The sequence below is a fragment of the Populus nigra genome, chromosome 8 (assembly GCF_951802175.1).
Source record: "Populus nigra chromosome 8, ddPopNigr1.1, whole genome shotgun sequence".
Classification (NCBI taxonomy): domain Eukaryota; kingdom Viridiplantae; phylum Streptophyta; class Magnoliopsida; order Malpighiales; family Salicaceae; genus Populus; species Populus nigra.
In genome coordinates, this window is record NC_084859.1 from 21,224,302 (window position 1) to 21,249,625 (window position 25,324).

The window sequence follows — 25,324 nt, forward strand, 5'->3', positions numbered from 1 at the left end:
TACATCTGGCTTTGGTCCCATTTTACTATTTTAGCATAGCTGTGAAACCTCTGTGGTCTTGGAGGTTCGGTTCAAGTTAAAAAAAATTGACTGATTTAATAAAAAATTTGGGTTGACCGGGTAAAAGCTAGCTCCCAACCCGCTGACAATTTTTTTTTTTTTAAAAAAATGTATTTTGAAAGATGGGTTGAAATCTAATTTTTTTTTTTAAAAAAAAATTGCATTGCTTTAACAAAAAAAAAATTAAAAGAAAAATTAACGGGTTAAATATAAGATTTTGATCAAGTTAGCAGGTTTTTTATGGGCTAGTCAAGTATTTTTCTTTGATTTTTTTTTTCAATCTAGATTGGTTCAAGTTTTGGGTTGGTTAGGTCCTCAATAACTATTTTTCAATATAGTAAGGATGAGTTATTAAATTTTAATAACTATAAGGACTAAATTTATCTTATCTACTTTTCTATCTCCATGACGGTAGAAAAGAAGAGTACACAATACCTCATTCACAAAATTTCTAACATCACCGCCTCCTCACGCACGCCCATATCACGTGCGCGCCGCTCTCATAATTTTCTAAATATAAATAAACCCCATTTAAACCTAATTTTCGATTCCGCTTCTTATTTTTCATTTATTTCCCTTTGAAGTCCCTCTCTCCCCCGCCCGCTCTCTCCTCCTCCTCCACTTCAAACCCTAACTTTCCTCTTATCCCTCCCTCCCTCTCTAGGGTTTTTTTTCCTCCCCTCTTCTCCTCTCAAGTTTCTCTCTTCGTCGTAGCTAGTTAGCTAGCGGAGGAGGAGCCGAAGCAGCAGTAGAGGTTACTGAGTCTTGGATCTGAAATTACTTATAAAGAGAATGGAATTCGGAGGTGGTCACCGCAAGAGAGGCAGACTCGACGCTGCTTTTAATGGCAATGGTGGCCACAAAAAGACCAGACAAGGTACGATTCTTTTTTTTTTCCATCTCTCTCTCTCTCTCTCTTCTATATATATATATATATTAAATTTAAATTTTATTTTATTTTATAATTTGTGCTTCTTAGTTAGTTCGTCACTGTGGAAATGCTCGGAATTTATTTGATAGTTAATTATATAATTTTTTTTAACTAATTAGGCTAAGTTTGTTTTAGGATTAATTAAGAGTTAAATATATTATCTGTTTAATTCTAGTTGAGTTTTTAGTGTGGTTAATGGATGTTTTTTTTTTTGGAATACGGTAGGCGGGTGCATAAATTTGTTTTATTTTTCCTGAGTTTTGGTTGAATTACTTGCTCTTGTTTTTGTTCCTGATGTGAATGAATCTGCTTGGTGTCCGGAATTGCTCAAATGAAGAAAAGGCTGAAAAGAAAATGTTGAAGTTGAATTTTTTTTTTAAAGAGGATATGATTTATTTATTTTGGTTTTTTGGTGGGTAATCAAAAGCTTAAAAAAGATAGGGTTTTAGACTGTCTTCTAGCTTTATTGTTTTTGTAGTGCGGGATTTTTTTTTAAAAAAAGAGCGATGGAACTGTTTTGGGCAGGCACTTTATTGTTTAGAAAACTACTATTGGGTTGTTATCTATACTTGAATGTTTAATGGGGTCACGTAGTTTATCTATTTCTATAAAATTTTACTATTTGCATTGTTTATATCATATAAAATCATCATGTTATCAATGGTAATGAGAATGAGTAACATGATGAGAGAGTTTCTTAAAGCTCGGAGGTTAATAAATCACTGAAATCTTAACTGAGAAAATTAATTAATTTTGGTGCAACAGAAATGGAGTCCTTTTCAACTGGTATAGGAAGCAAATCGAAGCCATGCACAAAGTTTTTCAGGTTCAAATCTTAACCTATCTAAAATAAATATTCAAAATGCTGTACATCTATTTGTAATCTGTATAAATTGTAAAATAAGGTTTCTTACAAACTTTTTTTAATTGCAATTTGAAATCACTGTGATTTGGACTGATGGATTGGGAAGTTAAAGTTGTGGTACAGGTTTTCCTCTAATCATGATAACCAAGACAATTGAACAGAAACGGTTGATTTCAGAGTACTTTTGGATAACTACTTGCTCGGACATAGTAAACTGAAAGAAGTTTTACAGGATGCAAAACTTGCCCACCTCAATGGCTATTCATAATTTGCTATAATCTTTGCAAGTAAAAGCCATGATACATTGATGGGTAGCTAAGAACTGCCTTATAAAGCCCGGAACAGGCTCCATGTGACAGTTGAATAAAAGCGTAGTTCAGTGTGATGTATTTTGTTTCTGTAGATGCAATGTTTGTTTTGTTCTGTATCCTATAACATCACTGATGAATGCAACAATCATTGGACTAGGGTTTTTTTTTGGCCTTTTATATGATGCTCTGTCAAAATAAAGACTATCTTTGGATGACTGAAGTGGTTATATCTTAGCTCTGTTTTGCATTCTTAAAATGTTTTCATTGCTTTTCAATTATCAGCCAGTAGAAAATGTCTCTCCTGTATTCTGTTTTCTGAGACATAAAGGCCTGAAATTCAATAGCAACCTTTTTTTTTCATTTGTTAAATATTTGAAGGAATTTGTTTTTTCTAAAAAGTGTTTGCTGACAGTAGCTGATCTATTGATTTCAATGTGTTAATTCTGAAAAACTATGATCAAATTAAATTGGGAAAGATGAAAAATTGAAAAGATTGATGCTGGTGGAAATTGTTCGACATTTTTTATTATTCATGGTATTTTAATTTGGGGGAGGGGGGGTTGAGGGTATTGCTGGGAATGAAAGTGGACTTGCAGTTACTGAATGTATTGGGATTGATGAAAGGTTTTTAAGTATTGCAGAGGGGGGTGGGGTGGGGTGGGGTGAGGGTATTCCAAGAGGATGATGCAGGATCAGCAACTTATAAACACATTCTTAATATTAGTTTCATTAAAAGGTGGATGTCATGATAAGTAATGGAAACTCATTCAATCATGCTTCTCCACAGTGAAAATGAAAGAGAAGGATTAGCGGATAATTTTACCATTTGATGGGATCTTATGCTTGGGATGATGGAGAGGAAGATGGTGGGATGATATGGGATTGAGATAACTGGGGTCATACTTAAAAATAAATGTGACATGCTTCTAGATTAGCAATGAGTAGGAAATTCTAGATATGTAGGATTCAAGTTAGGGTGCTTTTAGTTTTAGGATTTAATGCAATATTGATTCAGTTACTGTAAATGCATTTGATAGAGCCGCATATTTGTTAAATTTTAGTTTTGATGCTGCTAGGCACAATAATCTGTTCTTTTAAATTGAGATTTTTGTTCATTTTGTGAAAGGTCTTTGGTTCTTGAACTCTTAAATTTAGTAACTGTCCCATGTTCTCAAAACTAAAATGGTTTGAAACTTAAAATAAGTTATGCGTTCTATCAGTTTGTGATTTTCTCATAATAACAAATGTTGCAATTTGTTTTAACGAGCTTTTTTTTTCTCCTATGTGATGTGGGTAATTTTATTGACAATTGATGTCAACTTCTGTGTTTAGACGATGGGTTTAGATAAATTTTTTGAATCCCTATTTTTTAGGCCTTCCCTAAGATGGCTGCGATGATCTTTGTTCTTGCTACTTGGTGCTTTGTTTTCTTTCTTTGTGTTTAATGCTTCATTGCTTGATTTGGTTGTCTGAGATAAGGTTGGATGACCGGGCTGTTAAAATATATTCTCATTAAGGTGGTGATGATTGCATTCAACTTTTAATAGCGTTTCTAAAAAATTGCATGAGATGGATATATATATATAGTTTTATCATGTGATTGTTGGTTAATTCATTTTCTTCCTCCTTATGCTAATGAAATTGGAATATGTTCTAGATGTGTTATGGCATCATTAGACTATCAATGAGCCAATGGCCTTGGCAACCCTTTTCTGAATTCAAGTCAACCTTTTTACCTTGGTGCATCAGAACGTCTTTATTTAGTAAAAAAAAAATTGTGCATCAGTTTTTATTTTTAGTCTGATATTTAATTTGATTCTCTTGCAGCATTTAGTTTGAGAAATGTGAGCTTGTAATTTAATGGATTTGGTGCTGCAGAAAAGTTCTCATTGTCCAGTCTTTTTTCTATGCTTTTGTTTTGCAGTACTTCTGGTTGCCCATTCGGTGAGGGATGCCACTTCTTGCATTATGTTCCTGGTGGCTATAAAGCTGTGTCCCAAATGCTTCCAGCTCTTCCACCAGCCTCTAGAAATCAAGGTGCCCCACCCCCTTCTTTTCCAGATCGCTCTTCTCCTCCATCTGTGAAGTCCCGTTTGTGCAATAAATACAACACAGTTGAGGGTTGCAAGTTCGGTGATAAATGCCATTTTGCCCATGGTGAGTGGGAGCTTGGGAAGGCTTCTGCTGCTTCATATGATGATCCTCGTGCCATGGGGCCAATGCAGGGCAGGGCTGCTGCTCCATATGATGATCCTCGTGCCATGGGGCCAATGCAGGGCAGGATGAGTCGGCACATGGAGCATCCACACCAAGGTCATGGTGCTGCAGCAAGCTTTGGGTCATCCGCCACTACTAAGATCAGTATTGATGCTTCACTTGCTGGAGCCATCATTGGGAAAAATGGTGTTAACTCCAAGCATATCTGTCGTGCTACTGGAGCCAAGCTTTCCATAAGGGAGCATGAAACAGACCCTAAAAAGAGGAACATAGAGCTTGAGGGTTCATTTGATCAGATCAGTCAAGCAAGTGACATGGTTCGCCAGCTTATTTCAAATGTCGGTCAAGCCTCTGGACCTCCCATGAAGAACTCATCAATGCATTCTTCTGGCGGATCAAATAACTTCAAGACCAAGATCTGTGAGAACTTCAACAAAGGATCTTGCACTTTTGGGGATAGGTGCCACTTTGCACACGGTGCTGAGGAATTGCGCAAGTCTGGAATGTGACCTCACTTTCACTACCTCGTCTCTCCTCTTCCTGTGTTAGGACATACTCTTGTTATAGCCTTTGGTGTTTGGCGTGGTTACCAAGTATTTTGGGATTCAAAGATAGACAGATGCCATCTCTAAGAGTTCTAGGTTTTTCTTTTCGCAATTTTTATGATCTCTTTGTTGTTTATTTGTTTGTTGGTCTGCCATCGTTACTGAAGTCTCGGGATAAATCTTGCCAGGTTGAACTTAGGGCTTCTTTGTGGGACACAATTTACCTACCGCTTACTGGTTCAGTCTCTTAAATTTGGTTTTGGCACTTTAATAATTTAAACTTGTTCTAATGAAATAGGTTTCTGAATGAAATCAAGCATAAGAGGAAGCTAGAGACCGGGAACATCCGTCCCCAATTTTCCGGCAAGTTGTGAAATGAATGCCATCATCCGGCACATGGTTTTCACTTCTTCCAGCATGAATGTCTTGAAGTAAATTTCGGATTATAAAACATGATAGGGCAAATCATCCCTGAATAGTATAACTTTTAACAAGATGAAGCCGCAATTGCTCTCTTTAAACGTTCTAAATGCCGTTAGACCGTCGGGCGGCTTCTCTAGCCCTTCTTTTCTCCTCTTCCTTTCTGTACTTGATCCCACATGCATTACAGAGTGTCTAAAAGCATGAAGCAAACAGTATCATCAATCCTGTGGCGCAGCATACAAATGTTACTGAATAGCAAAAGAGAACTTTTTCCTTGAAAGTTACCTTGGGACCAAGGGGGCCTTTGCGCCACATCGGTGTGTCATCGGTGTTGCAACTCCGGTTACTGCACCTCTTATTATGGTCAATAAAGGTTCTACGTGAACCAGAGGAACTTCCAATCTCACCAGGATCACCATCCCTAGCTACTGTGTTGAGGAGTGTTCGACCGTTCATCGTTGGTATTTGAAAGGTACCAGGATTGCTGTTGATGCAACTGTAGGACTTGGGGTAAGCAGCAGATCCCACTGCAGAATCAGCAGCATATTGAGTATTCATGTAATGGGGATGGTTCCCCATCATCTCCCGTGGCCAAGATCCATGAAGATTGTCTCCATTAAGCCTCCCATGGTGATTTAAACCAGCATTAGCCATATCTTGATGATTTGTGCCCTGTATAAGCCAAGTTTGAGATTACTTTTTTATCGATTAATTAATGAACTTACTGTTTAACAATAACAACAACTAAAGAAAAAGCACTTCCATCAAGATATGAAATGGTAATTAATTAAGCATATTGATATCAAATTTCATACAATCAATAGCTATTTTCCCTGGGAGCAATTGATTAGTAACCCATGGATTCCTAATTACATTATGTGATTGTATTTAATTAGCATTAGGTCATAATTAAAACAAAATGGGTTCTGATCATGTTTTTTCTTTTTCTTTTTTTCATTTTCTAATTTAGATCTACAAGCTCTTAAGCAGGATTCTCAATGCTATGCTTTCATTATCCTTAGCATACGAATCTATTTCTTTATTTAATCATTTAAGTTTAAATTATAATTTACGTAGTTTATATTTAATTATTAAATATTAAAATAAAGATATCCCCATCATATAGCTGAAGATTTAACGCACACGTATATATTAACTCTTAGCAACTATAGCATACAGATAAACATACCTTTGGTTTCTTTTGTACATGGAAATTAAACCTTTTTTTTTTCTCAACTCTGCAACCATATCTAAAAACTAATAATAAATATCATAGTTTAAATATTTGCTGAGAATGAAATTACTTATATTTGAAACATATATGAAAATGCTTAATTAATTGTCCATTCATTTTCTAGAATTAATATTTCAAGCTATGGAAAAAAAAGAAAAAAAATTCCACTCAAATTACCTAGCTACCCTTCCATTTCTCATTTCTATAAAGTTTTGAATTTGATTATATATATATATATATATATATATATATATATATATATATATATATATATAAAATAAAGAAGCGTCCATCAAATTGAAAAGGATATAAAACGAGTAACTATATCACGGTATTGTTGTTTATTGTCATGGATTATTTGAAGCTTATCCCTTTTTTATTTTCTCTATCAAAATCAAATGAACAAACTATTTATGAATTGGAATAAAATTATCATGTATATATCAAATCAATAATGAACAAATTTAGACCATCTTATTAGAGCGTAGTATCATTTCTTAAGTAAAAAATCATGTAAGATAATTCCTCAAGTGACTTTCATGATTAGTCCTCTATGATACTTGACACAATGGATAATGAATTTGAGCAGAAATTCATAAGAACTGGGCAGAATCTTTTGTTTACAAACTTCACTCTAGTTGATCAAATCAGTGTAAGAGTTATACCTGTGAGTAAGGAGCATTGAAGCTGAGGATGGCTGGTTGATGGGTCTTGAGGGCCCTATTAGACCTAAAGTATTGCTCAAATTGTGGTTGATCATCATGATCATCTGGCAATCCTAATTTCAGAGTCAAATCCACATTGTTTTCTGTGTTATTCTGATGATCACAACCCCCATTCCAATTATCAGTAGTCTGATCAAACCACTGGGATTCCATGAATATTCTTTGCCCAGATCAAAAACCTTTGCAGACAAGAACAGCCAACAAATTGACCATGCAATAATATTATGAGATAAAATTCATAGAATCATGAAAGATAAGAGGGAGAGGTGGGCATGCAAGAAAGTTAAAAGTGAAGCACTCAATGGATAATTGGATACCGACAAAATGGCCTGGAAGACTGCCAAAGATACTAGATACAGACACACTTTTAATGTGAAGTTATAACAAAAATCATCATTAAGACAGACAAGCACACTCACTATAAATTCTTGAACGTATAGTACAGTACTTACTACTGTATAAATTTGTACTTGATTTAAGGTTGATTGTCCCTCCTTGAGGTTTAGAATCTTATCATCCGAACCTCTGATGATTTGTCTCAGATCCAGTGTTAGCGTGCGTTTGTTAATGATAATACGGTACACCGTGGCCTTGTTCCCGCAAGAATAAGCAGATCATCCAAGGTCCATGCAAATAAATAATTTGTTTTATATCTATGAAAGATGATGATGGATAGCATAATTAATTGTTTTAGCAATTAATTTTTTATTTTACACGGTGGGAGTTATTCTCGAGCTAGCGTACATGTCAACCAATAAAAATATTTTTTTTATGTAGACAATAATATTTTTGTATTTTTTGTTTTTTGTTTTTCTTTTTGAAAAGTGCAAAATATATATATGTTTTCATTTCTTTGATACTATGTTTTTTAATATATTTTAAGCTTATTAGAAGTTATTTTTATGAATTTGACATGTTTAAGAGACTTTATAAATTAATTGCTAAAAGATAAGAATTTCTACATTTTATGTTTCGGATCTTGCTTATTGTAATAGGTTTTTCATAAAGTTATAATTTTAGAATGTGAACGTAAGGTGAATCAAAATTAAAGTATACATGTCAAGCTTTTCAGGAAAGTATTATAGGTAGAAATTCAAGTTTATTTGGATCTCTAATTAGCCTGCAAAATCGGGTCAAAATCCTACTTATAACAGGATTTTCTGTTTTCATACTACAGATTCAAATAAACATATTTTAAGCCTCCAGACATCAAAATCATACGATTCAAAAGCCCAAAATCATCTACACATTCAGGACTACAACATTTTTTAAGGATGTCAGGTCATATAAAATCATTTTAAAGGCGAAAATCCTAACGCAATCTGAAAGACGAGATTAGTCTCTTGATTTGATGAGAAAACTAACGGTGCTGAGTATTTCACCATAGCTGAGAGTCTAACATAGAAATGGTAGGCCTTAAGATCCAAGAAAGGTGCAGATCAAGCCTCTAACATGCCATGAATGAGAAAATACAGCTGAGATGATTGGATATTGCAAGAAACCAAGTCTAAGTTGAAGCAGAGTTGGAATTACAACAAAATAGTGAGAGTAGCAGAGTCCATTTTCAACATATATTTTGAGGGATTTAACCAACCTTAAGGACCTTCTAATTAGCCTAAGAATCCTAAAGAAATTTGGTAGTCAATCGAGAGAATAAATAGAGTAGAACACGACTGAAACAGGAGCTTTGCAACATTCTTTTCTTCTTTGTTTTTGTCAATTTTCCAACAACTATAAACTAATTTCTAAATTTAGTTCAAGAGGAATACACACCATCACCATTAGCAAGTTGTGAAAAGTAATTTATCATTGTAATTCTGTATTTAATTTTTCTTATTTATAATTATGCTATTGATTGTTATCCAAGCTTATTGAATTGTTTTGAGATGACATGTATGCTTTCTAATTTCTTTCAATCTGTAATTGTTGTTATGGACTAAAGTAAGAAGCAAAAGAATTAATTTGATTGTTGCAACTCTCATCTTTATTTATTAGAAAGAATAAACTAAGTTAAATTATCAAACTTTTGAACGTTTACTTAGAATAATTTCACAGACTTTACTCCTAAGACTACTACTGAGTGAATGAGAATTGCTTTCAATATGAAATTTGCTTGATGGTAAGAAATTGATTAGAGAGCTTTGTCTTATTAATTTACTCGTAATCTCATCTATTTCCCTTAGATTTAAGGAATATCAAACTTATTTGCTTGACATGAAAGAATATTTATTCTACTTCAATGATCAACAAATTTATAGAAATAGATGTATGGACCTTTAAACTGAGTTAACAACATATTAATTTATTATTTATATTTTTTTAATTTTTTTTTAATTTTTTATTTGAATCCCTCATTCTTTTTTATTTCAATATATTGTTGGAAGACTGAAGAAAATTTGCCTTGGGTTAATTTGACCTAATTTTCACGATCATACTATATATTTATTTTGTTTTTAATAATTAAATCAAAATTATATTTTAAAATTTCTGACGACCGAACACTCTTCTTTGTTTATCTATCTTGTAGTCATTTCCGAAACACCATGAAATTTAGCAATACTAAAACATGTTTACTATTCATGTAACTAATATGGTAAGAGTACCTCGTGAGTTTAACAAACCACAAAATTTTCTAAAGTTAGACCAAGAAAAATACGGTAAACTTGATTATTATTACACACATGAAGAGTGACAAAAAATAAAAGAGAAGTAATTGGTGCCTCAATTTTGAAATTGAGTATAGGTATATACAAGTTCTAACAAAAATCATAAATATGAAAAAATTCAAAAAGATTGTGAGCCATGATATTGTAATCTTAAGGTGAGATTTAACGATTGATCCCATGAATCTAATGACTCGTGTATTATTAAAGTTTTTTCTTATGTTAGCATCACTTAACTATAACTTAAATTCGGCAATTATCCAATCATATGTCAAATCATTCACTTAAATAATAAAAAATAATTTAAAACTGAGTATTAATTCCCCTATATTTATACTAGCAAGACAAGTTCGAATTTTTTTTATTTTATTTCTAACACTTTTAAAATTTTCAAATGTTAGAAATTAAGGGAAAAAAAAACATATTGGACAAAAAAGTGGGAAAAAATCACAAATGGATTAGAAATATTCATGGGACTTCTATTTAGTGGGGGGGGGTAATTTTTTTTAATTGCGCTTGAAACTAGTTTAAAAGGAAAATGAATAGAAAGAAAAAAAAAACTTATTTTAACTTTTATGCAGTGTGATTATTGTGATATCAAAATTAATCTGATTATTAAAAAGTTAAAATTCGATTAAAAAATTGTAAATAATTTAACATAAATCTTTACAGTTATATATATATATATATATATATATATATATATATAGAGAGAGAGAGAGAGAGAGAGAGAGAGAGAGAGGAGCTGATTTGTTGTAGAAGAAATATATATATATAAACCAATAAATTTGAATGAATAATCTCGATCATGGAAAATATATGTATTCGTGGTTTTATTTATTTTTAGTTACTCAATTTCAATGCTATATTCCATCTCAAACGGACTAGGACAGATTTGAGAAAAAACATAAATTTTAAATTGTTTAATTTTGAAAACTATAAGAAAAATTAAAGAATTTCCAAATAGATTCTTTTATAAATTGATTCGCATAACAAGATTACTTTCTGATATAGAAAGAATGACGAGTTCAATTCAAATAGGGTTAAAGTAGGGTAAATAGTATTTTTTTTTCTATGAGAAATATATCTATTTTTTTTATAAAAATTACTTTAATTCAAAAATTTAAACTATGATCAATTAACTTATATATTATTTTTAGTACACATTTTCAAATAAAACCATTTGTACTTAAAATTTATAAAATTATATGTAAAAAAGGTGGTGAGATTTAAATTCTCAAATGATTGTCATCAAATTTTTAAATCATATAAAAAAATTAATTCAAAATATTAAAATGTTAAGTAACGTTTAATTAAAATATAATATCATTTTAATCTCTAACACTCCATTTAAAAACATTTTGCTGACACACCAATCTTCTCATATATATAGATTTTAGGTCAACACTACAAGACAATCATTAAAAAAAAAAAACCTTCAATGTCTTTAGCACAACAAGACTTATTTTAAAGAAAATTAAATATTATTCCGTTTAGTGGTTGCTCCTCGGGCCCACCTCCAATCCTCCTCCGTTTTGTATTTGACACTGCATGTTTTGCGCAAAGACTGTCGAAATAAAATAAATAAATTTCAGTATTTTTTTTAATCTTAATTACTAAATCTAGTATGAGGGACTAACTCGAGACTTAGTTGAAATAAAATAAATAAATCAGTATTTTTTTAATTATAATTATTAAATCTAGTTTGACAAGCAACTCGAGACTTAGTTGATCCATTCCATGGCTAAGTTTTTTTTATATAAAAAAATTTATATAAATTTATCTAGTTGATTCAACGAGGTCAACTTATAATTTGATCAATATATTTTTATTTTTAAAAAATATTACTTACAATATAAATTATTTTAATTCACTCGAGTTAATCATTCAATTTATAACTAAGTTTCATACAGAGTGCCCAGAAACATATAATTACATTCAATTATTGAATATAATGCTTTGTTATATATGTAACTTTTAGAAATTAAAGGAGTTACCTTTGGTTCAAGGTGGCGATATATATTTAATAACCTAATTAAATATCATATAATAAAAAAAAATCTATGTTTTAGATTTCAATATTAATTTAAGGTTGAGAATTTAGATAACTTCTATTTTGAAATATTAAACTAGTTTTTGGTAGGTGACAATACAATATAAAAACAACAACGATAATTTTTTTTTCCGAGGCTACTTAATTATTTCTATAAACGATTAATTAGAAATTTATATTTTTAGAATAACTAACCGCAACGTTGTCTGGCATAGGCTATGTTGAAACAATACCAATAATTACATAGGGATTTCATATATCGTTTTTTTATAGTCGTGTTTGGTTAGTATTCAGGACATAAAGAACAAATACAGAAAGAATAAAAATATAATTGGTTAGTAAGACAGAGACAGAGATAAAAGCATAAAATAAATATGTCTTTACGAAAGTTTTGGAGTAAATTCTTATCCTTTCAAATCAATATCTTTTCTGTAATATTTAAAATAGTATTTTTTTTCTATGAGAAATATATATTTTTATATTAAAAAATCACTTTAATTCAAAAAATTAAACTATGATTAATTTTATATTATTTTTAGCCCACCTTTTCAAGTAAAATGTTTTGGATTTAAAACTAACAAAATTATATATAAAAAAGATGGTGAGATTTACATTCTCAATTTATCATCATTAAAGTTTTAAATCATATAAAAAAATCATTTTAATTCAAAATATTAAAATATTTGGTGATGTTTAATTAAAATATAAATCATTTTACTTTCTACCACTCAAAAACATTTTGCTGACACACCATCTTCTCATCTTAATTTTTGTTTCAAGATAATTAATTTCTTAACACAAACACATATATAAATATAAGGGTGAATAAGAGAATATTGCTAAATTAATATAGGATAATGAAACACCGATCACATTAATAGATAGATTTTTCTTCAACAGTTCAAGACAATCATAAAAAAATAAAAATAAAAAAAAACACTGCAATGTCTTTAGCACAACAAGACTTATTAATTTTGAGGGAAATTAAGCACTAATTAAGAGACTAAATATTATTCCGTTTCTTGGTTGCTCCTCGGGCCTTCCTCCGATCCTCCGCCTTTTTGTATTTGATACCGCATGCGTTACACAAAGACTGTAAAAACAAAGTAGAAAATAAAATAAATAAATATCAGTACCTTTTTTTTATCATAGTTATTTACTGTGTGCCCAGAAACATATAATTGCATTCAACTATTGAATATAATGCTTTGTTATACAAGCAACTTTTGGATATTAAAGGAGTTACCTTCGGTCCAAGGGGGCCGCTTCTCCACATTGGAGTATTCCTTGTGTTGCAGTTCAAATTTGTACATCTTCTATACGGATCGAAGTAACAAATTTGGCGTGAACGTCTTGGTCCTCTCCTACGAGAGCCATAGGAGCTTCCAATCTGTCCATCTCTGGACGAGCCATTCGACAGTATGTGAGTGTTCAAAGTGCTCAATGGAGTCCAAAAAGGGTTGAGGCGATTTGAGAAGTTTGAAGGGTGTTGGTTCCCCTTGCCTCGTGCCACTGACTTGTAGGTTTGGCCACCTTGAGAGTGGTCTCCTCTGACCATCATCCCAAAATCGATCCCAGCAGCAACACTTCCTCCGCCGCCACAAGCAATCCCATTGGCATTTAGACCAGCAACACTTCCATTGGCATTTAGACCAGCAACACTTCCTCCGCCACCACAAGCAACCCCATTGGCATTTAGACCAGCAACACTTCCTCCGCCGCCACAAGCAATCCCATTGGCATTTAGACCAGCAACACTTCCTCCGCCACCACTACGAGCAATCCCATTGTTAACTTTGCCAAAGTGATTTAGGACAACATGTTCTTGAGCTCCATTGGTTGGTCCAAAGTTTATCCCCTGTTGGAAAAAATTGTTAGTATTTTGTTTTAAGGTTTTTGTTGTTGTTGTTTTAGATATTGGATAGTGAAAAGTGGTATTGTCTATAGAATTAGGATAGCCAAGTAAAAGATGAGAAATTGAATGTGTGAAAATATATTGTAAAGTATATACAATCGAAGAAGTTGGCACAACATCAACTCATGAACAAAAATATATGGAAAACTGAGGGATTCAAGGATTACTTACAATGTAGAAGAGTTCATAAGTAATAACCCTAATTAAATATCACACAATAAATAAAAAAATCTATGTTTTAGATTTCAATATTAATTTAAGGTTGAGAATTTAGATAAATTCTATTTTAAAATATTGAACTAGTTCTTGGTAGGTGACGTTACAATATGATAACAGCGAGGATAATTTTTTTTTCAGGGCTATTTAATTATTTCCATAAACGATTAACTAGAAATTTATAATTTTAGAATAACTGACCGCAACGTTATCTGGCACAAACTATTTTGAAACATTACCAATAATTATATAGGGATCTCATATACTGTCTTTTTTATAGTTGTGTTTGATTTGTATTCAGACATAAAGAACAAATACAGAAAAAACAGAAATATATTTGGTTAGAAAAATAAAGACAAAGATAGATACAGAGATAAAAACATAAAATGAATCTGTCTTTACGATAGTTTTAGAGTAAATTTCTATCATTTCAAAACAATATCGTCTCTATATCCATTGTTTTTTTCTCATTTGTCTTGAGATAATAATTAAATACTAATTATGTGTTAAGATTACATATTTATTAGAGATATGTAATCATTAGCCATATCTATTGGAGGCCATATGAATCTATGATATAAAATACAAATTTCTAGAATATAAATTACATATTTTTTTCTTAAATGAAGTTGATCACTCCATATAATGAAAAGATCAAAACTTTGAATACCAATTTTGCTATAGATTGCACATACGCTTATTCTATCACGTTTTTTGCACCCATACAACCTCAAAAATGTTGCATCGTTTGTAAGATAGAGTGATATACCTTATTGGCACTGGTGTTGGAGCCAGCATTGAAATTCAAATTGGCAAGATCAGGAGTAGTCATGGGGGCTGGGGTGTTGAACAAATCGATTAGGTTTATTCGATGACTTCTACCAGCATGATTTCCTAAACCAAGCTTCAAGGTTAGGTCCACCACATTTCTTGCATCATTTTTGTCATGGGAGCACCCATTCAATCCAGTTGCTTGATGGAACCTTTGGGAATCCATGAGTGTTCGAAGTCTTTTATCTGCAAAAACAACGAACAAGCCCATGAAAAATTATCAGATAGCTTCTTTGACATATAATTAAGAGGTAGCTTATTCTTCTTTTTTTTCTTTTTAACAATGGATGCCTTTTGGCAAGATGTAAAATGTGACAATCTACTGTTTAATTACATTACAAGAAAGCAAAAAATACTAGTGAGTAAAATGCATGTCAACGAGTGAAGTTAGATGCATGTTTTAAAAGGGTTTTGACCCCTTGTATAAGTGGTTTGATTGCAAGCAACAAAGGTGCAAGAACACACTTGACAAAGACGAAGAACAATAAAAATTATCCCTTCACATGGAAGAAGGCATGGCTATACAAAAACAAAGCCAAGGGAGAGATGGCTCAAGGGGGGAGAGAGACTTACAAGAGGCTATTAGCTTACTAGAGAGTGTGAAGTGAAACGAAGAATGGTAGCCTTAATTTATAGGGATTTCGAGGACATGGTATATATGGAAGGTAAGAAATGTGAAAGAAAATTTTTTTTTTTTTTTCATTTGGAGATTATATATTTGTATCAAATCTGTATTTAAATTAATTAAAACTTTTGTAAATAATTTTATAAATTCAACAGTATATTCATTACATTAAAGCAATTCAATCAACAACACTCAATTTATAAACATCTTATCAAAATATGAGCCATATGGCTAATATTTTCCACCTTTACAGTTAGGGTGTACATGATATAGTCAGATTAGATTTGTGCCTATTATTGTATATAATTTAATTTTTGATATTTTATAAATTGTAAATCTAACCTTTTTTTTTATTCAAGTAAGTTGAATATATCAGGTTGGACTAAATTCTTTATGAATATTACAAATATCAATGACTTGGGCATATATTGTTATTTTTCCATGGATCTGTTTTTAAAAACAACCTTAGTTACATCCCTCCCTCTACCAAAGAAACAAACTCTTTTTTATTACATTAAAGAAATCTAATATGAAGTTCACTAACAAGAACTTTAAAGCCAAAACATTTCTAAATAAAATAAAAATAAATATTGAATTTTCAAACTATCAAATTAGATAAAAAAAAGTATAGGGTATATAAGTTTTGTCGGGTTAGGTTGAGTTGATCATTGAGTTTTAAAAATCTCAACTCGTTACTCAATCCGTGATATCTATTTTTTAGGTTTTTTAATCCACTATTATTTATAATATCTATATTATCTAACTTAAATGAATTGAGTTGGGTCAAATAATGCAAATATCATAAGTTGGCTAATTTTTTTGAACACCCATATTTGCAACCTTTAGTATAATAATTGGATTTTTGTTAATAATAAAAGTAAATTAGACATATCGAATTGTCTAGATGTAATGAATATATGATCAACTTTATATAAATATTAACACATACTATAGAATTAAATTTTTTGTTTGGTACAAACATATGGTTTTAAAATGGAGCTTCTCCAAGAAAATAAAAAAGAAATGGATGTAAGGTTTTAAAAATATTTCTATGCTCATTTTTTGTATATATATGGAAACAATCATGTGTAATTGCAAAAAGAACATGTGTAATAGGTATCCTAATAATTAAAGATGATAGACTTAATCTTGATATGTGAAAAATCGTTAGATTATTGTTTTAGAATATAAAAAACAAAGATGATTTTTTATTTTAAAAATATAGAAATTCATTAAAAATTATTCTAAAATATATATTTATTTTATATTTTTATCTTTATCTTTTCAATAAAATATATTTTTATCTTCATTATCTCTATTTCTATGTTACCTTAAAAGCGAAAAAACGAGGCCACAAGACAACACACCTCACTATTCTTTCTCATATTTTGGAAACTATATCTGGAAAATTTGTATCTTTTCGTATATTGCCATCGAATTATTCCAGTGAAAAGGACAACAATACCCTTGAATGGAATAAATGGAAAGTGCATTGCTGGTAATCACAATCCCTTAAAATTAGCTCCAATAATAGTCAAGAATGTATCCTATCTTTCTTAATTTTTTGGGTTAAAATTAACCTTATAGCGAGTATTTTAAAAAAAATTAAATTAAATTAAATTCTCTTAAAATTACAATACGCTAGAAAAATATTATATTAATTATACAAGTTTAAAACCCGAGACTTGATCCTTTGATAAATTTAAGTTATTGTAATTTCTTTCGTAATATGCATGATAATTATTGAGTTAACATCCCTTTTAATTATCAAAATTGGACGGCTAATGAAATGAGATTTTTCTATTTCCTCTTCAATTTGTTGACATAAAATAGGAAAATATTAGTTTTTAAATGTTAAGGCAGTATTTCTGAATGATCAATAACCTCAGAAAATCGAATTAATAAATCATTTGATGGTCTAATAATATTGTGATTAACCAAGATCCATAAGAGTAGTATTCGTGGAAATAAACCAAGAAATTAAATCACTAGGGTTAGATTAGGGATTTTAATTAATTCATGTTTATCCAGCAAACAACAATAAATATATATATCCTCACTTCCTAAAACAGAATGTTCCTTTTAAACTAATAAGGTAGGATTAACTCGGATGTTTAAGAAATAAAAAATAAAATTCCAAAGCAAGATCAAGAAGAAAAATATAGTAAACTTAAACCATATCTACATGTTTGGAACCCTCTAGATTGAATTTAATTAACAGGTTTTAATAAAATTCTATAACTAATATCATTCTTAGGGTAAAGAATTGAATTCATCACTAAAAATGATACAAAAATAAATTACTAAAACAAACAATTAATGTAAAAACTAACTATTAAAAAATATGAACTTGCAAAAAAAAGCAATAAAAACTTTTAAAGAAATGTTATGAATGCGATGAGGGTAATATAAAAATAAAATAAAATAAATTTTATTTTTTAAAAAAATATAAATTTAACTTATATATCAATTAAATTTCAATTTAACACTATAATTAAATTTAATTAGAATTTTTTAAAAAAAAGATTATGGTTCAAGTCTCATCTTACGCCATAAGCAAGAATTTTCCTTCCTCATTCCTCGTGGCCATCCTATTTCAACAAATAATAGTGAACCTAATTTTTTTTCATAAAAAAAGGAAAATAATTTGCTTGTATTAATGAGGACTTGGACAAATGTAAGCGAGCGACTCCAATCTTGTTGTATAGTATCTTGAACTAGTTCAGCTAACATAGCCTCTTCCGTCCCTCGGGACCAACAAAGGATAGTATAAAAATATACTTGCTTCTTATCTATCTGCACCTTATTTGTTTTTACATTTAAAAAAAAATACAATTTTTATTATTTTTTTCTTTACTTATCATTTTAATATACAAGTATCAAAAATAAATTTAAAAAATAAAAAAATAATATTTTAATATATTTTTAATTTAAAAAAACACTTCAAAAAACAATCATCCCCCGCCATCTTAATAAACAACTACGCTCCCCCACCATCTTAATAAACAACTACGCATTTCAGCTTGATCTTCCATAGACAAACCTTGTGGAGGAACTCTTACGTTTTAGTTTAAAGGAAACATGGTCATTGATTACTACTCGCGTTATATTTACCAACCAAAATTTCCCATCGTACAAAAATTTTCCGAGCAATTTCAACAAGATTGGCTATAGTGGGGAAAGAAAAATGAGAAAACTGTCGTCAATAATTTCCCATGCTTCATCAATTACTTGTCTTCCTCTTCTTCAACTTCTTTGCATGAGATGCTACATCTTTATTTGACAAGTTCTCAGGGGCTTTTTGCTTCTTTCTATGCTGTTTAGAAGGTGCAGATTTTGCACTGTCAAACCTTACCTTTGGAAGCGGCATCACTTGCTGAAGATTTTGTCTTTGGCTCCTTCGGATGAGATTTCTTCTTTGGCGAGTTTGTAGAATAAGGTTTCTTCTTATTACTCTGGTTTACCAGGCATTGATTTTGGACTCTCGTCTTCATCTCGGAAGAAGAGTCATCCACTGATCCATCTTCGTCAGAACTGAGTACCAGGTCCTCCACGACATCTTCATCCAAAGCTACCTCTTCCTGGTGCTCTGCTTTTCTCTTCTTCTTTTTCTCCTCCTCCTTGGAAGGTTTAGCCCTGTAAACCAAGGTACAGTGGTTCAGATCAATAACCTACCATGGCAGGGGTCCAACTAAAACTGATTGCCAAAGGCTCCTTGATTTCAAAGAAAATTTCAATAACTGTAGAATCTTCAAAATAAAAAATATGGATCGATATTTTAAGTGAGAGGCACTTACTTGGGTGTACCTCCTGGTAACCAGGAGGAACTAAAAACAGAAGCACCTTTTTCATTCACAGCATCATCATCGTCTTCATCACTTTCAGGTAGCTTGTTTCGAAAGACAGACGAGTGCTTAACCACAAGAACACTGAAATTCCACCACACAGGCTACCCAAATTAGCTATTTTAAGCAATTGAAAGCTTGCTTCATAAAGCATGAAAAGAACACTAATTGGTAACCTGGATTCTGTCAATGAATCAATTCTTTGTTGTGCTATCTGGCGCAAAGTTGCAACATACCGCAACAAAGGACTGGCCCCTGACTTCTTTTCATCCTGTTACAAGTAGTCAGCATTTTAAGGTATCTCTGAAATCCTGTAACAGTTTTTAAATGAAATACTTGTTTCAAAGCATTCTCTATTGATGATGCACCATTGGCCCAACAAACATCATTTTAACATTGACTAGAAACCCCAGAGCAGAAACCAATCCAAACTCGACCACCGTCACAGCATAGAGTAAGAGAAATGTGTAAAACAAAATGCAAGAAACAGTTCAGGAACACTCATCCTTTAGACACTAAAAAAGAGTTCATTTTCTTGTTAACAAAGCTGTAACCAACTGGTTTGACCTATATATAACCAAATACATTCAGGCAACTAATAAAGAAATATGGAAGCCCCAATATGAAAAAGGCCAGACAAATCATTGGTCAACTAAAAACAGCCCTGAAAACAAAAGTAACAGCTATTTGTTTATGAAAAATTTCAACACAGTGACAAGGAAGAAACAGCGATATGAAATAGCAATACCTCAAGAAAAGATGCTGCTGTAGGATCATTTGGCAGAAAAGTGATGGACAGGCGCTTTTCATTTGTAAACTTGGAATTAGCCTCCATATGGGGACATAGATGAGCTCTAAAATCAGTACTGCTCAATACTTTTCTGTTTCAACTCAAGTAATGTATTTATTTATACACATCACAGTAAATTAAACCATTGATACAACAATCTTCCCACCCTAATACCAGACAAACCCATGTAAAGAAGAGTGCACATGAACCATACAAAATACATACCTGACGAATAAGCTCCCTCATTTGTTTCTGGAACCTTTCAATTTTGGTACTCTTGCAAAAACTCCTTCATCGTATAGCTGGAATGAAAGACAACTCAAAGAAAGGAACAGAATAGCTCCATTGGGCTAGATGTTCAGCAAGTTCTTCCACCACAGAAGATACACATGCCTCCTGAAATGCTCATGTCTTCAGGGTAGACTTGTTCACCTAGAATAAAATTTCTAAAAAATCAATATATATTTAAAAGGTATTCTTTCAGGTATTTTCATCCAACACGAGAACAAAAACTAACTTAACATTAAAAAGGAAAAAGTCAGAACATACCTTTAGTACAGTACAGAAATCAACAGCTTTACCAACACCTCCAGTTGGGGGGCTATTTAATTCTTTCATCTCCAACATGTCCAGAAGCAGCATAGATACAGCTATAAAAGTACCAGTTGAAGCAGCAACCGATTAAGCATTCTAACACACCTCAATCTAAGGGGAAAGTATCGAGCAGTAGGAACTAGGCGGGCAACCCCTGAAATTATTTGGGTCAGTGGATAAGCAAGAGGCTTGAGATCAGCTTCTGAGCTATAGGTGCAGATAGCTCCAGTCCAAAGTTCAAGGCAATTCATGAACTTCCATTCATAAACCTTGCGAAATGAATCCTATAGAAACAGTGAAATGCAAGGAGCAGAATGAGCAAGCAAAGATTTAGCATCAGTTCCATGAAAATTGAGAACTGCATAATAATAATAATTTAAATCAATGATAAGAAATATAAAGAAAAGAAGAAAGACTAGCAATTTTCAAATTGCTTGATCAAGGAATAAGTTCAACACATAAAATAGCCACAAGACAAAACCTTTCTAGCTGCTTGATAGTACCAATAAATAGAATACAGGAAGATTGAATTCACACATCAATACAACAACAACAACAGCAACAACAAGCCTCAACCGCAGACTAGTTGGGTCAGCACTGCCATTCAGCTACATGAATTCAAACATCGATATTAAGAGAAAAATATCAGCAGAAAGTTCAAGGAAACTAATCCACCACCATATCAAATCAATTAGATGAACTAAATTCACCAGCAGAATTGAATTATTAAATAAGTACTCTTTTTACTTTAAAAGGAAAATTTTCAAAATACCTTAGTTTTCATAGTAATTGCATCTCGTAAAATCATTGCCAACTGGCGGATGAAAACAAAGGCATGTTGATATGCAGTTGGCAGGTCCACCCCAAGAAGCTCTATGACACAATTTGCATGAAATTGAATATGCTTTAACTTTGCTGCATTTATGAAGTGACAGTTCAAAACATAGGCTTTGTATATCGCTTTGAGGCAATCGTCTAAACAATCCGATCCAATCCGAATGCATACATCCCTTAAAAAGAAAAAGGCCACCAAAGGGAGGACACCTTCTCCAGTACTCCAAAAGTGAAGGGCAACCTGAAACAAATCAGGAAAAAGGAATTATCACCTGCTTCCCAAGTGAATCTGATCCAATATCAACATAGAATCAACATGACTCATGCCCATTAAACATAAAAAATCACAGTCGAATGCCTCAGGTACTTTCATCTAAAGTAAAAGAGTTAACATGCATTCCATAAACTAGATATAAACAATGAAAAGAGTGAGCATTGAAGATGGTTAAAATAAAATGATCTTAGCTGATTTAGGGTATTATGTTTGGTGCACTCACTCCAAGACCACTCATCAGAACTGAATCACATTCCAGTACAACTGATTGAATAGCAATCACTTTAACTGCATAAAAAAATCTGAAAATAAGGAAATGATGCATCAAATTGTTCATACCTTAATATATTTCCGTAAGAGAGCTGGAAAGGCAACTAAAAGCACAGATGAAAATTTGAGACGGCGTAAAGTAAATGATATCATCTGCGTGTCAGTCATTTGGTTCAAAACGTATAGGGCATTTCCAAGATAAGACTTTGCCAGGTGGTTATAGTTCATCCATTTTTTTGTGTGCAGAAGATCATTTACAGTTTCTTTCTTCCCACCATACGCAGGAAGGCCCGAGACATTACGAAGGATTCCATCCATTTCACTCAATACAAATAACATCACTTTATTGAATACACCTAGACATAATACTATACTTCGCTGAAGAATCACCACCTCCATCATCACCATAGTGGCATGCAATTCTGAAAGCTTTCAAAAGTGAACGAATAGCACTTATTTTTCCGCTTTCTCGGACAGAATTACACCAGGACTCAACCATTGCAGAAGTAATAACATTATCAGATGGTTTCTCGTCCTCCTTCGCAATATCATGGTCCCTACCTTCCTCATCTACTAGCATGTCTCCATCCCCCAAATCTGCATCACCATCTTCCTGCACAAATTTGAACACTACGATTGGGCCATTTGATTGTGCTCATCACATAAAAAAAATAAAAAATAAAATGTACACATACTCTGAACACTCACCTCAAAATCTTCATCATCAAATTCTAGAAGCTCCTTGTCATGCTCTTCTAGGTACTTAAAAAATCAGGATCCTGTTAAAAATGAATTTGTTAGCAACTTGTTCACAATCAACAAAGCAGCATGGAAAACAGAAGATTCATTAATCATGAAGCAAATTCATTCTTTATAAGCATTAACAATCTCCCAAATCCTTCAAATTCATGTATTTCTATTCTCGAAATAATCAAGTAGAAAATCCAAGACCCAACATGAAAGTGAGAACCACAACTACTCAAAACCAAGAAGTGTAGCTGCCTAATCTGCAACCAAGAAAATCTATTTCTCTAAAAAATCAGCTCCTACCATGAAAAAAAGTCATCCGCACACCAGGCATGACACTTCAGCTCAGCCATCCATCATTTGATAAAAAATACTTGAGTAAAAAACATAACGTTCAAGAACAAAGCATATCTAACCTTTTCCTTAAGTCTCTGCAACTGGTCTTTATGCTCTTTAGCAACTACTGTACGCGATTTCTTCAACATCCTTCCACTTCCTTCCTCCTCTTCCTCCATCCCCTCTTCATCACTTACCTCAGGCTCTAAATCCCTAACTGAAATCAACAATCACCAATAAACAAAAAACCCGTTAGCAAATACTCAAAAACACATCAACCAATTTGCAAAAACAAACAAAATAACCCCACCAACCCACCAAATAAAAGAACAAAAAAACCATAAAGCTTCAATCATTTCCAATAATACTTTTTTTAATTTTAGATTCGAGGAAACTCCATCCCCTGGAAAACGATTTCAAAAATACCATTTACAATGAAGAAGATAAAAACATGGGTTTTTAACATAATAAATAAATCAATAATCTTAACCATGAAAAAATCATATCAAATCAAAGATTAAAAGCACTAAACTTCACCGTAAAAACCTAAAAACAGCTAACTATATAACACTGAGTGTGTATAAGTGAGAGCAAAACCTGGGTATTCAATGTCCATTTTGAAAACTGACTATGGAAAGCTGCTCCTGTTGTTATCAAAAGATAAATTTTATGCAGAAGAATAATTTGAGGAAAAGCAAAAAAAGATTTTCAAGTTCCTGTCTTGGATACTTCACTGAGGAGCTAAAACCCTAATTTTTTTCTCATTAGAGGTTTTGTTTATTCTTCTTCTTTTCCTTTTTTGTATTTGGCCTATAACCTTGAAATATTAAAAATAACTTGGATTAGAAAGCCCATCAAGAGAAAGTGGGTTTGAATGATGTGTTTTTATTAATTATTTTTTTATTTTTTTATTTAAATTAATTTTAAAATATCTAAGAAACAAGATGTGTATCAAAATACATATCCATAACCAATGCACTAAATTGACATATATAGGAATTATTCTTTGAGTCTAACGCTACCTTTATTTTCGCTATGTTTGAGAATATTTGATTTAAAAAACATTAATTTTATATTTTTTTAGTGAGTTTTTTTTAGTTTTAATGTATTAATATTAAAAATAAAAATATATATATAAGAATATTTTAATTAATTTAAAAAAAACACTTTTAAAAATCACTGTTTACCACAATATCAAACACACATTAAGAATTCGTTTGGTATGCTCAGTGTAGTTGGAAATATTTTTAGACTAACCATAATTTTAAAAATTATTTGATTTTCATTGTTTAAACATGTATTTCATCTTAAATTATGGTAAAAACTAGGATTTGAGATAAGTTAAAATTTATAATTTTTTTAAGTATGTCTTTTCAAATCACAATTATAAAAACTAATATAATGCTAAATACACAATAAACAACTTTATTTTAAAAAAAATTCATTAAAAAAAAGTGCTATAGCACCAACATATGTTTTCTAACTTTTAGTGAAGTGTAATTTGTGCAAAGAGATTATATCTCTAAACAAAATTTAACCTCACTTCACTGCACTTCATTCATAAACCCACATATAAATTTTAAATCTAAATAACTAAATATAAAAATTAATATAAAATTATATCACACTCGTATAATAATAATAATAATAATAATAATAATAATAATAATAATAATAATAGAAGTTGTTGTCATTGTTCTAACTCAATTTTTTATCTTTATTTTTTTATATATCTTGAAAAAATTAGAAAAATTTAAAAATATATATTTTCAATAAATTTATCTATTTTGTTATTTTTTATTTAATTTTTGTGTGTAAGGAAATCTTGAAATAATAATAATAAAATAAATATAAAAAATATATGTAGTTGGGGTTGTAATTGAACCAATATTTGAAAATTATAAGTGGAAAAGAAGTTTAGAATTTTTTAAGTTATAGTTGGGGTTAGAATTGAAGATAAATAGGCTCAATTGGCTTAATTTGGCTTCAAGGATGAGTTTGGAGCAAATAGCCAAAATTA

General features: G+C 31.4%; 2 protein-coding genes and 1 pseudogene across 2 annotated transcripts; 1 reads left to right on the plus strand and 2 right to left on the minus strand.

The window, feature by feature from the left end:
* The first annotated feature begins 614 nt into the window (after nt 1-614).
* On the plus strand, nt 615-5,241 carry LOC133702238 (zinc finger CCCH domain-containing protein 14-like). The gene is made up of 3 exons (XM_062126531.1): nt 615-937; nt 1,757-1,817; nt 4,092-5,241. Exons 1-3 carry the CDS (start codon nt 853-855, stop codon nt 4,891-4,893), a joined length of 948 nt encoding a protein of 315 aa, XP_061982515.1. The 5' UTR covers nt 615-852; the 3' UTR covers nt 4,894-5,241.
* Nucleotides 5,242-5,325: 84 nt separating this feature from the next.
* On the minus strand, nt 5,326-7,464 carry LOC133702239 (GATA transcription factor 29). Its single transcript, XM_062126532.1, has 3 exons — nt 7,252-7,464; nt 5,638-6,024; nt 5,326-5,544 (listed from the first exon to the last, which is right to left on the minus strand). Exons 1-3 carry the CDS (start codon nt 7,462-7,464, stop codon nt 5,455-5,457), a joined length of 690 nt encoding a protein of 229 aa, XP_061982516.1. The 3' UTR covers nt 5,326-5,454.
* An 11,238-nt stretch (nt 7,465-18,702) lies between these two features.
* Nucleotides 18,703-24,116, minus strand: LOC133702127 (nucleolar complex-associated protein 2-like; annotated as a pseudogene).
* Between the last annotated feature and the right edge of the window lie 1,208 nt (nt 24,117-25,324).

What these genes read in the sequence shown, in the direction of transcription:
- LOC133702238 (XM_062126531.1), top strand. Translation starts at nt 853, where the DNA reads ATGGAATTCGGAGGTGGTCACCGCAAGAGAGGCAGACTCGACGCTGCT. An exon ending in CCACAAAAAGACCAGACAAG is followed by an intron (nt 938 to 1,756) that starts GTACGATTCTTT and finishes TTGGTGCAACAG; the next exon opens with AAATGGAGTCCTTTTCAACT. An exon ending in CCATGCACAAAGTTTTTCAG is followed by an intron (nt 1,818 to 4,091) that starts GTTCAAATCTTA and finishes TTTGTTTTGCAG; the next exon opens with TACTTCTGGTTGCCCATTCG.
- LOC133702239 (XM_062126532.1), bottom strand. Translation starts at nt 7,464, where the DNA reads ATGGAATCCCAGTGGTTTGATCAGACTACTGATAATTGGAATGGGGGT. An exon ending in TCAATGCTCCTTACTCACAG is followed by an intron (nt 6,025 to 7,251) that starts GTATAACTCTTA and finishes TGGCTTATACAG; the next exon opens with GGCACAAATCATCAAGATAT. An exon ending in AAGGCCCCCTTGGTCCCAAG is followed by an intron (nt 5,545 to 5,637) that starts GTAACTTTCAAG and finishes TCATGCTTTTAG; the next exon opens with ACACTCTGTAATGCATGTGG.